General features: G+C 43.1%; 2 protein-coding genes across 2 annotated transcripts; both read right to left on the bottom strand.

The window, feature by feature from the left end:
- Nucleotides 1-4,910: 4,910 nt before the first annotated feature.
- LOC133927787 (thaumatin-like protein) lies at nt 4,911-6,409 on the bottom strand. The gene is made up of 2 exons (XM_062374178.1): nt 6,397-6,409; nt 4,911-6,179 (listed from the first exon to the last, which is right to left on the bottom strand). The coding sequence occupies exons 1-2, from the start codon at nt 6,407-6,409 to the stop codon at nt 5,170-5,172; spliced, it is 1,023 nt and encodes a 340-aa protein (XP_062230162.1). The 3' UTR covers nt 4,911-5,169.
- Nucleotides 6,410-11,547: 5,138 nt separating this feature from the next.
- On the bottom strand, nt 11,548-13,318 carry LOC133927276 (ethylene-responsive transcription factor 3-like). The gene is made up of 2 exons (XM_062373667.1): nt 12,254-13,318; nt 11,548-11,962 (listed from the first exon to the last, which is right to left on the bottom strand). The coding sequence occupies exon 1, from the start codon at nt 13,136-13,138 to the stop codon at nt 12,554-12,556; it is 585 nt and encodes a 194-aa protein (XP_062229651.1). The 5' UTR covers nt 13,139-13,318; the 3' UTR covers nt 11,548-11,962; nt 12,254-12,553.
- Nucleotides 13,319-17,328: the final 4,010 nt, after the last annotated feature.

Genomic DNA, 17,328 nt, shown 5'->3' with positions numbered 1-17,328 from the left:
GAGGGTTCTGATTTATTTTGGATTTCTTCAGCTTCTCTGGCGTGGCGCTACAGAAAGGATCACGACGTGCTCGTCGTCTACGGGATTCTCGGTGGGACCTGATGATCTTTGAATGGATGCTTTCTTCGAACTGTGTGTAGTTGTAGGGCTAGCATGTGTGTGTAGAGTGGGTGCGTGTGTGGGGGGTGAGTGTGCGTGTTCATATTCAGAAACTAGTATTCAGTGATGAAGAGTAAAAAAAAAATCAGCAGCCCATCAACTAATCATTACCCATCCACCCTTTCCTAAGTAAACAAGGACATAATCATCACCCTCACTGCGAAGTATCAAAACTCTGCTAAACGAAGAACAAATCTCGCTGAAAACAAGGCCCCAATGAATCGAGATTATTCAAGAATGGCAAAACACTTGTTTCATGATTACTCTGGATCAGAACACGGGAGCAATCTAAACCTTTTTTTTTTTGCACAGAGAGGCACGGTTGTTAACATCTAGGGCTCCTTTGAAACTAGGAATTTAATAGAAATTGTTCAGAAAATTCACAAGAATCAGTTCAATTTTACAATAGAAACGCAGAATTCAAAAAAAAAAATCCCGCAACCCAAAAAAGTCCCTAAATATGCGCTTACATCACGTGAGCACATCTAAATACAAATCAGAAAGAAGTACAACTTAATGAGAAGATCAACTGAACACGTACTAAAGCTTCAGATTCACGGAATACTAGACACACAGATGAGTAAGATTAACCAAACTCACACGTCCAAACCACAAAACTTACGAAAAGAACTAGAGCGTGTGTTAATTTCAAATCGTAAAAGATTCACTCGAGTGCTTAGACGACAGTCAAGATTCATAGCAAATGAGAAAATCATACTGTTTTTCCGATGCTCTTTTTTCTTGGATCAGATCGACCACGGTCCACGGTGCCACATGCATGCCCACATCTCGCAAACACGGTGCTGCCATGCACGCCACGAACGGATGGACATGCAGATGCAGCCGCAGCTGCGATCTGGATGTTTCTGACGCGAGTACTCCTACCAGCTGCCACGAGTTCATGTGCCCCATGGCCCATGCTACTCCTCCCTTGTCTGTTCCTACCACTCACCCAGGCCACAACCGCAAGTGTGAGCACGCACGATCTCTGATCAAACGATCCGAAGGAGGAAAAGAAAAAGGAGAGAAAACCCCTTTGTTAAACTTTCTCCTCTCAAAGGTTTGGATCGCATCACATGCATGTTCATCTCCTTTTACCTGTTGGTTTCTACGTGTTCCTTTAGATTCAGGTTAAGTAGATGTACTCCCAATGGGAAAACGAAATTTGAAGATGATTTTGCAACTACCGGCACATCTCGGCACCAGAAATTTCAATCCAACTAAGCTGAAGGGATCTGACACTGCCCGTACGGACTGCAGTAGTCTGCCTCCAGCTCCAGGTGACTGAGAATTTGGAACGGATGATTACAGAATGGGTAAAACTGGAGCAGAACGAGATTTCGCCGTGTTTAAAGGGGTAGGTCACGATACTGTATCACAGAAGTTCAAGTACAGTAGCGACTTCCACCGTTCCACGATCACGAGGGTGGTACGTAGAACTACTCCCTCCAACCTCGACCGTGCTGTGCAGCAGCCAGTGCAATAATTGTACTGTGCTTGTGCTACTCTCAAAAAGAGAAGTCTTTTGAGTGGGTGCATGACTGCATTGACCTCACCTGTACCGCTCCACTCACTCACTCACTCACTCTGCGAGGCAGGCAGCAACATTCTCACCAGGGAATCCAAAGATCTGTGGCGTACTCACCGTGGTAGGTGCAGAGGAGTGAGACTGTGAGAGGGTGGACCGGTGGAGCTCCCTGACCTAACATCTACGGAGAAGTGATTCGGTGGTAAAAAAGATTTGGTACCTAAAAATAATTCCCTACTTATTCTGTAAAATAAATTTTGCGAAGTAAGTAATTTTGTGGGGAAGTTAATTAGAAAAGGCTGTTTTTCAGTTTCCAGCATATATTTTATTTCAAAAAATCACACTCACGAAATTACTCTAAAAGTTATCGTTTAACAGCTCTTACTAATTTTACTATGAAAATTGGTCTAAAAACTCTGGCGCAGGCTCTGAATATGACAGAGAGGAAACAGGACTTGCCCGTCTAGCGAACATCTTGCATTAAAAAGAGAGAGAGAGAATCGGGTCTTGATTAAACAACACAAAACACCCCAAATCTTTAAGTCAAAACCATTTCAAAACAATTGAAAGAGCAGTCCTCTTGGACGAAAAAAAAAAGATCCCCTCCTCTTCTCCTGCTACAATAGCAAAAGGTGACACTTCGACGACCCTTCAATCCCAGCGTCGATTAGCTTGTTTTCCCCCTCCGACAGGGTTTCTATCGGCAGAGAGTGAGGAGAACAGGTTCGGGGTGTGCTTAGTTAGGTCCTGGTAGTTTATATGGTTGTAGATTTGGTGTTTTTGTTTGGTAGGTGTAGGGTTATGATTCCGAGAGGCATCGGCGGTGGCAACCCTCATCGGTTTTTGTTCTTCCTGATGGCCTTCTGCGTGTTCGTCGGCTTTTGCGTCAGATCTGGTGACAGCCATATCAGGCGACTCCCGAGGTATGCTTTAATACATGTGTTGTGATTGGGGGATATCTTTGATCCCCTTTGTTATTGGTTTCGATGGGCTTTTGTGTTGCTACATCGTTGGGCTTGCTATCGGCGATGTAGAGTGTTCGTTTGGGTCTCCATCCTTCATGTCGAGGGTGGTGGCGCTAGCTCCTAGCTCTTTGTTCCAGATTTGAGGAGGACGCTATCGATGCTCCTTCATTGTCAAAGATGCGACTTCAAGGGGAGTTGGAGTTGTTGGCTCTTGCAGTTCTCTTATGGGCCTCCAACTCTAGTACGCTGGTTGGATCCTACCTTCATCAACTTGTGTTGCTTCGCCTCAATACAGCCACACGAGCTCTGACGGAAGGTGTGTGAGGAAGTTTGCAATGAGGACCCTAGTTGCCCTTGTTTCTAATTCCTTTCGGTGTGTGACTGTTGCATGTAAAATAGGGATGTATTGTGCTCCAAAATTATTGAAATTCCTTCCTCTTTCGTAGAAAAAGAAACCATTTCAAAATTGAAGTTGCAATTTTTAATTTCCGAAATAGCTTTGAGATTCAACAATATGGGCGTATAGAACCCCAGTGTGAGACCAACTCCAACGACACAGTATCACTCTATACAGTAAATTTACCAACTGATCTCGGTCCGCATCTCGCTCCAGTAGGCAGGCATCACCCTTCGGGGAGGAGAGAGCATTCGTGAATTTACGGAAGGAATAGAGATCCCGCAATATTGTTAAAAAGAATGGGTGTAGGCTGAAGGGAGTAAAGAGTAATAAAATGTAGAAATAGGTAACGATTGGAAATAGAAAAAAAAAGGATAATAATGTTAGATGATAATAGTATTTGACGAAAAACGCTATGTAAAAGTGGCCTCGAATCCTGCGCGCCCTGAATCATGATGTTCGGTTCCCGTGGCAAAAGCCGACCTAGCTAATGCGGTGCGCTGCACAACGCTACGGCTGTCGGACGATAGCCTGGCCAGCCGCCCCGGCCAGTGTCGGGCGCAGCTAGGCCACCATCGACCGGTGGCAGAATTCAGATCTGAAAACTGCTTTTACAGTGCAGGGCGGTGCAGGGCTGCAGCAAAATTCAGATCTCAAGTTTTGAACGCGTACAACCACCGTGCTCCAATCAGGGTTTTACGTACCTTTTTAAACCGTAACTGCTCCTCAGTAATAATCGAAAATGTACGGTTAACGTGATAATCATTTGAAATTCGGTTAAAATTCGTATAAAAATTATTTGCTAAAATTTAAAATTTAGATAAAAAATATCAGATTCTACGTTCGGTAACCGGTCGAATCGGACTATTTACCGAGCGATTTTCTCAATTTATCGAGCGATTTTATCGAATTTTTCGCATTGTCGGTAACCGCTCGGTTTTGTCGGTAACTACACAGTTTTCTCGATTTTCAGTGAAGTTAAGAAAACTTAAAAATTGACTCAATCTTGTAAAATTAATAACTAATTCATCTAAGCTTCAAATCAAATGAAATAAATTTTATTGGTTTACTTGTAACATGATATATATGATAAAAGTATTTATATTTATAAAAAGTTGAAATTTTCTATGAGAAAATATATTTGTTGAACCAAGTTAAATGTATAGTTCACTCTTTACTAATCCAAAAATTATGGAACTAATTTTGTTAGTCTTCTTACATGATCGTATGTCTTTTAAAAATACATAAACTTATGAATTAGTTATTGTAACGTACAGGATTATGTAATTATGTTACAACTAGATTAATTCATAACTGATTTATCATAACTTCAAAATTAGTGAAACCACTTTTATTAGTTTATTTATATTATGCTTCGTATAGGAAAAATAATGGTTTTCATGAAAAGGTTAATTACGATATTATTTCTTTATATATTCAATTTATGCTTATGAACTTGTAAAAATTATGAAGAATTAATAAAACTCTAAATAAAGTGAAATCAATTTTAAAGATCCTCTTAAGATACATCCTACACTAAGACAATATATATATGCACCTTAAGTTTTTTCTTAATATGAGTTAATAACTGAGTTGCACGTTTAATTTTTTTCGTTTTTTCAAACTTTGTATAGAATATGATGCAAACAGATATTTTTTTTAAAAAAAATTCACAGAAGGTTTTAAAATTATCTCTTGTCTTTTTTAAATTTTTTTATTTTTTTAAATTTTTTTAATTTAAATTTAGTTACCATTCGGTAAGCACTAATTTCGACCGGTTACCCATCTAGCCTCTTGGATAAAAAATGTGGTGCATTGATGCAGCAGCGAAGACGCACATACCCCATCGAAAGCACAGTCCCACTGAATCTAATACTGGTAACAAGATCAAAGTGAAGATATACTAGATTAGTAGTGGCAGTAGCATATACTCATATACCCCTTCTTCCCGGTGGGCATACCAGTGGTAGACCACCAAATGCATCAATCACATTACGATAGTAGAAAGAACCAAGAACAGCAAGCAGCTGGGTAACTAGCTAAATCAAGGTGGTGTCCTTAGCCTCGTAAACGCCATTGATGATTTCTGTGGATGGAAGCTTGCATGCTTGGTTGGCTGTTCAGCGGTGGCGGGGGCAGAAGGTGACGACGTAGGACGCACCGGCGGAGCAGGTGAGGATGGAGGTCGGGTCGTCGTAGGCGTAGGAGTAGGCCTTGGGGCACGCCGACTTGAACAGCCGCGAGTACGTCGTGGGCTTGCACTGCTGCGGGCTCCCGAACCGCCCCGTGCAGCAGTACTGCGGCGCGCCGTAGGCGGCGCACGCGCTGCGGCACCCGACGACGCGGTTCCCTTCGCCGCCGCGGACGGCGAGGCCCGCGGGGCAGAAGCTGTTGAGGTCGCTGACGCAGCCCGCGGGGACGCAGTGGGCCCCGGACCCGTGGACCGGAGTCATGACGATGGGGATGTTGTAGCCGTCCACCAGGCTCACGTCGTAGAAGTCCTGCGCGGTGGGGACGGAGGCCAGGGTGATCTCGGCCAGCGTGGCGGGGGGCGCGCCGCCGGCGCCGTTGCAGTAGAGCGTCCCGCCGCAGTCGCCCGTGGCGCAGCGCCCGCGCCCGGCGGCGTCGAACTTGCAGCCCTGCCGGCCCCAGACGCGGCCGGACCAGCCGGGGGGCAGGCGGATGGAGGTCGCGCGGTTGGGCGCCAGCTGCAGGCCTCCGCGCGCCAGGAGCTCCTTCCCGGCGCTCGGCTGGATGCCAGGCCACACCGTCTCGCCGCACCGGTTGTACAGCGCCAGCGTCGCTGCCGACGCGATCTGTGCTAGGAACAGCGCGACCACGACGGTCGCCAGCGCCGTCGCCATTGCTTGTTTCTTGGCCTCTTGGCTGCTAGCCTGCTCTCGCGTACTCAGACGGACAAGGCAGTGAGTGAACAGAGGCTGGGAGTGTTGCGCCCTGCGCGTGTTGGCGCGCAGCTTTGTGGAGTTCGTGCGGGCAGCGGGCGTATTTAATGAGGTGGGAGTGAGACAGTGGTGGTGAATGAGCGAGGGGTTTTGAGCGCCGAAACGTTGGTAGCGGAGGGGAAATGCAACCGCATCCACGATCTCTATCTTCCTAATTTGATATTTATCTATATATTAATATCGTTATTCTCATCTATTTTATAATTTTTAATTATCTCTCTCACATATGTTATATTTTTTAGTTATCTCTCTAACATAAATTTTAATGCAAACAAACCATCCGATACCGCTTAATTTTGCGGAAATTTTCCTTCCGTAGCAAGGTTTTGGCTCGGAGTGAAATGCTCGCAGTCAAGTTCGAACTCAACGTACACCTCAACCTACCATTCTCACCCATCTCTCATTCTCTCTCCTCTGGGTTTTCAAAAAGAAAATAAAGAAGCTTTTGTCGGGTGGGAACAAAAGGACAGGGGCCGACAGGAATCTCAGTACGGAAGAAAAATGTACTGCAAGTAAAACGTGGTGGTACCGTCGCCCTACCAGCGTGCAACCGTATACGGTCATGATTCATCAACTTGCTGCTCTTTGCAGTGGTTAGTGCAGCGTTGAAAACGTCAAACCATTGTGGTTAGTGTAACGCTGAAAATATCAAATCATCAGGGCCACCTCCAATAGTTGAGGTAGACGCTAGTTTTTATTTTACAAAGAGAACGAGTGAAAGTGGAGCTGCTAATTCTTATTTGCAGATGTAAAGATGAATTTTACTAGCTCTAAATACGAAGCATGTCACACCTCAGCAGTTCTCTTCTCTCTAAGTTATGAGAAATTAAGAATGACAGAAATCATATAAATTTAAAAAGTGTGATACTAATGGTTAGAGCCACCTATGGTTTTTCTTCGAGCACCTCCAATCGAGCTGGTATCTGGCCTCCAGTCTACTCACTATCCATGCCATCATTTTCATTGGCTTACCATTCCCTTTGATTAGATATGCTCTTAGTATTTGAAATTGTATTTGGTAGTTGTGACACCTCCAAACTCGTATCACTAATGATCATCATTGGTGGGGCAGAGGGGCTTGAGCCCCTACCCTGAACATATTTTAGAGCCCTCTGCTATTTCTGGACATGATTTTTTTTTTGAAATGAAAGAGAAAGAAAAGGAGAGGAGGAGGAAGAAAAGAGAAGAGAGAGAGAAGGAAAAACCCCTGTTTGATTCTGGATGCACCTTATCCACCCACCGTAAGACCACCTCCAGCAGTAGCCGCATCAGCATCGGTATCACTGTGCGCAGCAGAAGTTTGCCGATGCAGCCAGCCGCTACCACTCCAGCAGATACTCCAAAGCGTATTTTACAGTGATACAGTGAAGCCGATCGGAAGCTGCTGGCAGCAAATTTGAGGCAGGATCCGGCCTCCTCTATCACTGTTGCTGCTGTATGTATGTGGGCCCGAGGGAAGGAGGAGAGGAATGAAAGGTAGGAAATATAGTAGCTGCTGAAGATGAAAAAAATAAGAGATACTGTAATAGTGATAGAGGATGCTGTAATAGTATTTTTGAGGATGAATGATAGAGGTGTTGGAGATGGCATAAGGCACCGTAGCACGGGATGAATTGCTCGCAGCAGGGCGAGGAGTTGTGAGGTGTTAATGTAAGAGCTGCCGTGCGCGTACGAGAGCACCTGTGAGTCTCTTTCTGCTGATGTCTGGCTGCCTTCCTGCCAACTTCCACGGAAAATGGCAGCATGTGAGGGCTTCTAGCATTCTAACTTGTTAGGAGTCGAAATGGATAGATAGGAATCAAAAAGTCTATTTTTTATATTGTTATTTATATTTTAATATGAATACGAATGCGGTTATTCTCTAATGTGAATACAAATTAGATTATTCGAATATGAATTCGCATCTGAATATGTACTTAGATTAAGTTGTATGTGAATATCTTATAACTTTAACGATAAATTGTAAAATAATAAATTTATCTGACACGAGTGTGATGGTAATTCAATATAAGGAACTTAGTTTTTAGTGGATTGATTCTCAACCTTAAGGCAAATAGCCATTTTTAATATAATACCATGACTTTAGATAATGTTGGATAGTTGAGTGGGAGATAAAAGGGCTAGACTTATCGCTATAGTATACATGGTATATTGACAAATGATAAAATAATATATATGATCAAAATAATTAAGTAAGTGAGCAAGATAAAAACATAGAATTTTATGTTACTCATATTTATTTATCATAGAAATATTTTTATATATTTAGATACAGATATTATCCGTATCCATCTTTTAAAAAACGGATTTAGATATGTCTATATTTATATTGAAAAACAAATTCGGATATATCAATATTCGTATCAATTTGTAAATTGAATATGGATTTTTCTTACCATATTTACATTTTACCAAATACAAAAAATCAGATAATACAAATATCTGCTATCTATTTTTCACCCTACAATATCTGCTTTTACCCATTTCCTAAAAATCTATTTTCCACTCCCTACAATTAGTGACATGGTGGTCACTCTCCTGTGTCTCTCTTGGAACCGAGCTCTGTGCCATCGACCACCACTGTCCACTGCTACATGCGGAGACGAAAGAAATAATAACTCTCTCACTGTCTCACACACATACACACCCATCGATGCTATGCAAAGTCAACAGAAATGGGACCAACCTCAAACAGGAACGACGGCATCGGAGCTCGCCTCGTTTTGTATTCTTGCTCGTCTCGTGGTCTCGTCTCGGGCCTTGAGATGTTGGGCACGGTAGCGCGCTACGCGGTGAGATCTGAGGAAACTCCCGTGCAGGTGCAGGGACCATGTGAATGGCGAACGAGTCTGCGTCCGGCTAGTCTTCTGCGCTCATAGTTGTACTCGGCTGTAGGTCCTGGGTTCCAGCTCCTGGCTTGCACTTGGATCTCGTTGGTGGGGCGTATGTTTTGTCCCTTGCAGTGACGGATTCAGAATTAAAATGATGGGGTGTTTTATACATATGACTATGTATATTCGGTCTGTTCAGATGTCCTATTTATTCAGATAAGGGTATCATATGAACCTAATAAATCTTTAAAAAACGAAAATTACCCGGTATTCTGTGTACCCCTGTGCCTTCACGTGGATCCACCCGTCCCCTGGTAGTTGTTGTGTAGTTTGTAGTTAAAAAACTAGAAGTAGATAATATATTTGATCGTATTTACTGAAATAGATAATATATTTGATACTAATTTATAGTAAATGAGGTGCCGAATACTAATACTAAATTTATAAATATAATTGATTATGTTATCTATTTTTTGGATTTTTGCCGTAGTTTGTAGTGTGTGTTGTATTAAAAAAAAAGGACCAGCTGTTGGAGTGTTGGGCAAACAGGAAAAAGGCAGCGGTGAGCCGGTGACTCGGCGAGAAAAAAAGTTGGGGTGGGTGTGGGCCGCCGGGCAGCGCCGTGCAGAGATTCCCTCGGCCTCTCGGCCATGGCTGTCGTATGCATGCCGTCTCGGTTCGTGCGCGGGTGTCCGAAGATAGTTTTCGGAGGGGAGGAGCGGCATGCGAGGGGCGCCGTGCAGGTCCCGGTGCCGGTGCCGGTTCACCTCCCAGCCTCCCTCCCAGTTCACCGCGCGCGTGCGTCCGGACTCCGGAGTCCAGCTCGGGCGCGACGCACGGCTCGGGGCCGCCCACACGGCCGCACTACAGGTGCCCTCGGCGGCCGTATTTTGGCAGCCTCGCGTCGCGTCTCTGTGCGTGCGGCGCAGCTGAACTAGCCGCTCCGCGCGCGAGGGCGGCATCACCACCACCACGCCATGGCCACCACCACCACCACCACGCCATGGCCACGCACTTGGTTTGATGTTGGTATGACACCGTCACATTTGGGGTAGTGCCGCATTGCCTGATGCGGTGGCGCCAAGCAAAAGCTACTGCTCGTACCACTGCGGACTTGGGTGTCATCCTGCCCACTGGGTTTGATGCTCCGATGTGATCTAAATTGGCTCCAACCTATTAAATTGACACTAAGCCTACTACATCGGAACACTAACACTTACGCCACAAGAACGAAACTTACACACAGCTTGTGGTTTCATATGCATGCGCTGTACTCAGCTCACAAAACTGCATAGATGCAATGCAACCATCCATTGCCCCCACCTTGCAAACAGAATCAAGTCGGACGGCACGGAAAGGTCCCAAATCTGTGAAACAAGTAGGAGACGAACTCGTTCAGACACAAGTAAGACAACAGTGAGGGAAGGAAAAATTGCTTCCGTCATGAGAACAGCTGTGGCCGGTAGCAGTGGCATCTGTGGTGCACTGCGCCCTTCGACACTTGCGCGGCTCCAACACATCACCACGAGCAAGCGAATTGGTAAGCGAAATTTCCACTAGCCTTTTGTGCACATATAACTTACCAGGATCGTTCATTTGTATTAAAAAGATATGTGAAAAAATATATAGTATTTGGGGAGAATTAACAGATGGATAATATTAAATGGAATAGATACACGGCTGAGATGACGTGAACTTGCATTTCGTAAAGGAACTGAGCAAGATGCAGTGGTGACAAGGGCTGAAAGCCTGATGAAGAGAAGAAAACGCGCTTACAAGGTCTAACGGAATGATCAGACGACTAACATATGACGCAGCTAGGGTCCCATTCACAAGTCAAACACTGTCAAATAGGAAACGCGTATTGCACGCCCGTGAACGGTTTGATCGGTGCTGGCCGGGGAAGACGAAGCAGATTACAGCAAGACGAACCATCACCTGGTCAAAGAAAATGGTCTGGACTCTCGAGTCCAGACAGCAGAGTAGAGTTTATTTTCAGAGAGAGACGACCGAGTGTATCATGCACTGATGCCATGGACGAGGTCATCTGAATATGAGCCTTTTTTAGAGCCCGGCAAAGATGAGGCCCACGAAAGCAAAGATGTTCTTTTGGACTGCCTAGAGAACAGGCCGAAAGCACAGCTGAGAGTTTACTAGTTACCTTCCTCTGGCAGTTTTCTCCTTTGTCCAGTTCAGCACCAAGAATTTTCTGTTTTACAGGAATACCAAAAGGCACCTCCTGTTCCACTATGTGGTGAAGTGAGAAAACGCTGCTCAGGTTGTTTCCCACTGGAGAAACTCCTGCTACTATTAGAAGTGGCAGTGGCAGAATGGATTCAGAATAGATCCAGTGAAAACTGACTTGTAAAAAGTTCAACTTCTTGCCGGTAGTAGATTCGGTTCAGAGTGCAGAGGATCCTTCTTCTTTGACAATGGCAGTAACGACAGAAGATAGAATTCAAATCCTAACTCAAAATTACTCCTACACCATACCTGTGCATCCGGCCGGCAGCAAAATACATTTCCATAGCTGAAAACGTCATCAACAACGTCGTGCCAGCGTTATCGGTATTGCCTTTCCAGGTCCAGCTGACCAGTATTGAACACAAGAAATTTTTCTCCCGTTGGCTTTTGCCAATGCTTCTTTTCAATCAGAAACACACTGAAAATGCATGTACAGGTAGCAAACTTAAGACACCAGAGAAGAATCAAGCTTATACAATTTAGATATCATCAGGAAACTAGGACTACGAACTATAACTCCTGCGGTTCAATTCGACCACTTGTTTCGAGATGAACATTCAGTTAATCAAACATGACAGATGAGCATTGTATTTGTACACTCACACTATAAGGAAGGGCCAACAATTATGCATAAGCAGGAGCTACACATGTGTTACTCATCAGAATTAGACATCCTGAAACATACACATCTCAATGAGCAAATAATCTACATCATCGTCTCGAGTCTTCAGGGAATTGCTTCAGAGTCACGACAAATGAGTCTTCAAGAAATTGCTTCAAGGCCACAAGATATGATCAATGAACCAGTCAATCTTATGCCAATGCTTACAAGAAATAGCAAACGAATAGAATCAGCCGGCTTGAGAGAAGAACCACTGCAAAATCCAAGTACTAGCTTAGAACTTTCAGATAATATTGCGAAATCCAAGTATCTGTTTAGAACTTTCAGATAATATACCCATCATACTTGCAACTTTGCAACTTGCAACTTTGCAACTTGCAAGTCATACATTGATATGATGTTTTGCACTTCAGTAGATGAATTAGTAGATAATGCTATGCATGTTCTGCTCAGTTCAGTCAGACGAGCTCAGTGATGATAAAGCAGCAGCAGCAAAGCATCAACTGCATATGAATAAATAATTTCTCTTGATTTCTTCCATTACCTTTCCAACTAATGAAACAACAGCAGCAGCAATATCACCCGAAATACTAGAGAAAGTTAAAGGAAAAGCTCAGATTTCCTTCCTCGCAGTTTACATGACAGAATTATTCACATATCGAATCATCGTCATCATCATCGTGGTAAGAAAAAAGAAGAAAAGAAAGGGGGAAAAGCAAGAATTATCCATCTAGCGAGGGAACACCACCGGATCAGCCAAAGAAGGACAAGAGCGGAGCAGAGAGCAGCGTTTGCCTCGATCTTGTTCTGAATCCTGCCTCGGAATCCTCGCTATTCTCGTGAGCTAGAGGCGGAGCAGCGTGTCGTAGCGGGCACCCATCTGATCGGCCTCGGCGGCCGCATCTAGAGGAGGCGGCAGGTTCAGATCGAAGGGCAGGGGCGCGCGGGAGGCGGCCGCGTCGTCTCCGCCGCTGTCTTCGCAGAGGACGGACGACGATGAGCCGCAGTAGCTGCGGCAGTCCTCCTCCGTCGGGGCGGCGCTGCGTGCTAGGGCGGCAGCGGCGCGGGGGGCGCCGCCGCTCCATGACTCTACGGTGCGGCTGCGGCGGCCGCTCCATGACTCTACGGTGCTGCTGTGGCTGGACGTGGCCGCCGCAGCCGCCACGGCCGCACGCGGCCGTGACGGCGGCGCGGAGGGCGCGGCGTTGGGGAAGTTGGTGCGGGCGGTGGGCCCGCGGAGGGACCGGGCGGCGGTGTCGTACGCGCGCGCGGCGGCCTCGGCGGAATCGAAGGTCCCGAGCCAGATCGGGGTCTTCTTGGTCGGGTCCCGGATCTCGGCGGCGTAGCGCCCCGACGGCCGCCTCCGCACCCCGCGGTACCGGATCTCCGTCGACGGCTGCGGCGGCGGCGGCGGTTTCGCCCGGCGCATCGTGGCGGGGCAGGCGGAGGGCTGACACGGGGCTCGGCTAGGGTTTGGCCAGTAGTTTTATTTCCCTCCCCCTGCTCTGGTTCCCTTTGGCCTTTGCCCTCCTGGTTTTTTGGTCCTTTTTGCGGGCATTCGCTTTGGTTTCGTCCTCCCCTCGCCCTCGCGTTCGCGTCTCCACCACCCTCCGCGTTGCGCTGCGGTGGCCGCTCCCTCACAAGGTTCATAAAAAATTGAATATTTTATGTGAGAAAATGTATTTTGCTAAACCTAGGTAAATGAATAGTTTATTATTTGCTAATCTAAAAATCATGAAACTAATTTTATTAGTCTTCTTCTATGATCCTATGTCTTTTAATAATATATGAAATTATGAAATAGTTATTGTTACATGCAAAGTTGTGTAAATATGTTGTAACTAGATTAATTAATAACTAACCACTATTAGTTTACTTATACTATACTTTATGTAAGAAAAATAATTGTAGATATGAAAAAGTTAATTACAATGGTATTTCTTAACATATTTACCTATGCTTGCGAACTTTGTAAAATTATGAAAAAATTAATAAAACTCTAAATAAAGTGAAACCGATTTTAAAGATCCTCTTAATGTACTTAAAAAAGATGTGTTTATATGTTAAGAATTTTTCCTTAAAATAAGTTAAATGAGTTGCACGCTTCAACTTTTTTTTTCAAACTTCCTCCTTATAAAATATGATGCAAACGACATTATTTTTTTCAAACTTCCTCCATATAGAATACGATGCAAACGACATTATTTTTCAAATTTTTTTCACATAAGGTCTTAGAATTGTCTCTAGTTTTTTTAAAAATTGATTTTTTTATTTTTTGAATTTTTTAATTTAAATTTGAAAACCGGTCGGTTTCTATTATCGATGCGGAGTGGTAAGCTCGGTTACCGTGATTTTTGAGCGAAAACAATCGATAAGTTGAACCGTCGATATGTGCTGCTCCCTCCTCCCCTCCCCCCTAATGATGCTACCCCACCTCGTGCCCCCGCCACAATTTGGTGGGTTTTACCTGGGTTGAAGTCGGCCTACCTGTGTGTTTTTTTTTTTGCTTGGGGGCATGTCTAAGCAGCACATATGTCTAAGGCAGCACATATTCGGTGCTCAAAAGTTACTGAGAAAATTCTTTATTTGCTCAAAAGATAATTGAATTTTTATATGTTATCTTATGAAATAAACTTATTTATTTGATACTGTTTCTAATTTACATTTCTTTCTCATCACTATCGTCCATTTAACCCATAAAAAATATATATTTGTCCTTAGAAAAAAGGATGGCAGCCTCGGGCATAGCCGTTGATAGCTAATCAAAGTTTAAGGCTCTTTAGATATCGAATCATAGAATGTGATATACTATAGAGTTGTAGACAATTCCTTTATGCTTTTCATAGGGTTTTTGAACATTGAATTTATGAAATCGTGTTGATGGTAGATCATTAGAGGAGCTACATAGTTACATTGTGACTATGATTAAGCATAGAAAAAGCCAAAATTAATGTTTGTGGTGAATATCAAAGTTGTAGAAAATTTTAATAATTTTAGTGTGATTATTTGTTGTGTTTTCTATTGTAGAAAAATAGATATAAAAATAACAAGGTGATTGAACTGCGGTGGTTGTATTAATGTTGTGGCTGTTTTTTTAATACGATTTAGTTTAATATTTACAATACTTTTTAACAAGAAACTATAGTATATTAAATAAGATTTTTGTATATAAGTTGTCACCTATGAATATACTTCTTAGTTGCAAGTTTTATATTTTTATACCATGTGGATGTTAAGACGTTTAATGTGTGTGACGAGAAAATAATGTGTTTTATGTGTGTGTCCGAGGCCATCGTTCTCTTCCCCAAAGGCAAATATGTCTTTTCTATGAGTTAAATGAACAACAGTGGTGAGGAAGAAATAAAAATTAGAAGCATAATAAATAAGAAAGTTCATTTCGTAGGATGATAAATAAAAAATTATCTTATCTTCTGATTACAAATGAGAAATTTTCTCAAAATTATTGGGGGCGATCAAACTTGGCTGTGGCTTGCAGCAGAGACAGAGCTTAGGCCAGCCAACATGGGTCGTGGCCCCATGCCTTTTTGCCAATTTTTTTTAACATCGGGTATGCAGCCATGTGACCTAATTTTGTTTAGATTATAGCTCACTTACTCCAACTGTCTATAAATAAACGCTTCTAGTTACAGAACAAGATGAAAAATAACTTTCCTGCCAATAGCTTGCTAGTATGGATTGATGGTCAAATTATAAATAAGTATAGCTATAAAGATATAATAAATGACTTTTGATGGAAAGCGTTCAAAAAGCTAATATGTAGTGGCTATCGGTCTAATACCATGGTTAGTTGTAATTTATATATATATATATATAATTACTTTTTAGATTTGTTTCTAGGTATTGCAATCTATTAATCTTACTAGAATATGTATTTTGAACCAAGTTTGAGAAATGATGACTATAAATTATGCCACATATTAGTTGAATGGTTTAGCACTCAAACATTTTCGAATTTATTTTGTTTTTTAGCCCCTTTGAAATTTTGGTGAAGCTCTGTCACTGGCTAGCAGAGAGACATACATCTATTCCTTCGACGCACCTGGTTACCGCCAAATCATGGAAAATACACGATAAACCTACCTAGCATGTTGGTGCTAAAAACAATTATTAATAACCAAAATATATTGGTGCTAATTTTGGATTAGCCAGCCGGTGAGCGTAACAATTGCTGTAAATGTACATATTGCACATGGCTGTGCGGTAGTGTCACGTTACACTTTCCAAAGAGTTCTCGGGTAAAAGCATTGTTGAAGTAGCATGTATTTTTTTTGTGGGTACGTGTGACAGGTAATATTCTACTCTTATGTGTTTTCTTCTTCTCAAAACTCTGAATGGCTGTTGTGAATTCACCAAGTCTGTAAACAAAATCTTTGTGAAGACACACATATATTCGCCCTTTTTTTTCTTCTAATGCTACATGTATCAGTTTCCACGGCAAAAGTTAGTTCGGATACAATTGCTTGTTGCAAACTCCTAACGCTTGTGTAACGTGTATACAATGCCTGCCTATGATTGTGCTTGGTTAAAGATGCATTTTTCTTTCTCGTCACTGGCTGTGGGCTTTTGAGTGCGACCTCATCGACTTTGCAGTAAGCAAACTGATATGTATCCAACTAGTTCTCAAGAATGACTGTCTACATCTCTCTGCTTCTTTTTCCCGGTGCACAGCATCTAAGAATTATAGTTCGATAGGTTTGTTTGACTTCTGCACCCTGGGGCGGATCTAGGGGGCTCCAATCCGCTATCGGTTGGAACTCCATTGAAAATGATGGATAAAGAAGGAGGAAAAAAAGAAAGAGAAGAAGAAGAAAGAAAAGAGACCTCACTAAAAACCCTCGCCACGCATTCTCCTCCTCCCTGTTCACCGATTTTGGCAGCTATGTGACCGCAAAGAACAGCAAGCTCGCTGCACAGTTCCGCGCACCACCAGCTCATCTTAAGCATTTTTCACACTTAATTATCTGATCATAATAGAACTACTGTATCGACACCAGTGGGGATTATGGCGACTTAACCTCATTTTTGTTTTTTCCCCTCATTGTTTGGGGTTTGGTAGGAGCTGAAGGAGATTATGCTCAACAATGGAGGCCGGTTTGTTAACTACTTCTCGAGGCATACGGTGGCGCACATTGTTTGTAGCCACCTCCCTGATAGCAAAATGAGGAATCTGAGGTGTATAATGGAGGGCAAGGGAAGGGAACCTCAGTGTTTGTTTTACTATGTTTTTTTTTTGGTTGTTTATGATGAAATTGATGATCATGGTGCTGTTTAATACAGAGCGTTCAGTAAGGGACTCACTGTTGTGAAGCCGGCATGGGTGGTGGATTCCTTGGCAGAGAACCGGCTCCTCAACTGTATTCTTCTTCTCTTACCTTTTACCTTTTGTAGTGCAGAAAAATGATACTATTAAATTATAATTATAATTTTAGTGATTAATGATAATATAATTATTAGGACTGATATATTTATCAAAAATATATGTTATTAGATCTCATAGATGTAATACATCAAGAATTCATCACAGCCGGGATAAAATTTGATTGAATTAGAGAAGTCACAGAAGATTTGTCCTACTGGAAGGTCTGGTGTAGTGAAGTT

This window comes from Phragmites australis, chromosome 8, assembly GCF_958298935.1.
Source record: "Phragmites australis chromosome 8, lpPhrAust1.1, whole genome shotgun sequence".
NCBI lineage: Eukaryota > Viridiplantae > Streptophyta > Magnoliopsida > Poales > Poaceae > Phragmites > Phragmites australis.
Note: the sequence above shows the minus strand (reverse complement) of the source record. Positions and strands in the feature narration are given on the sequence as shown.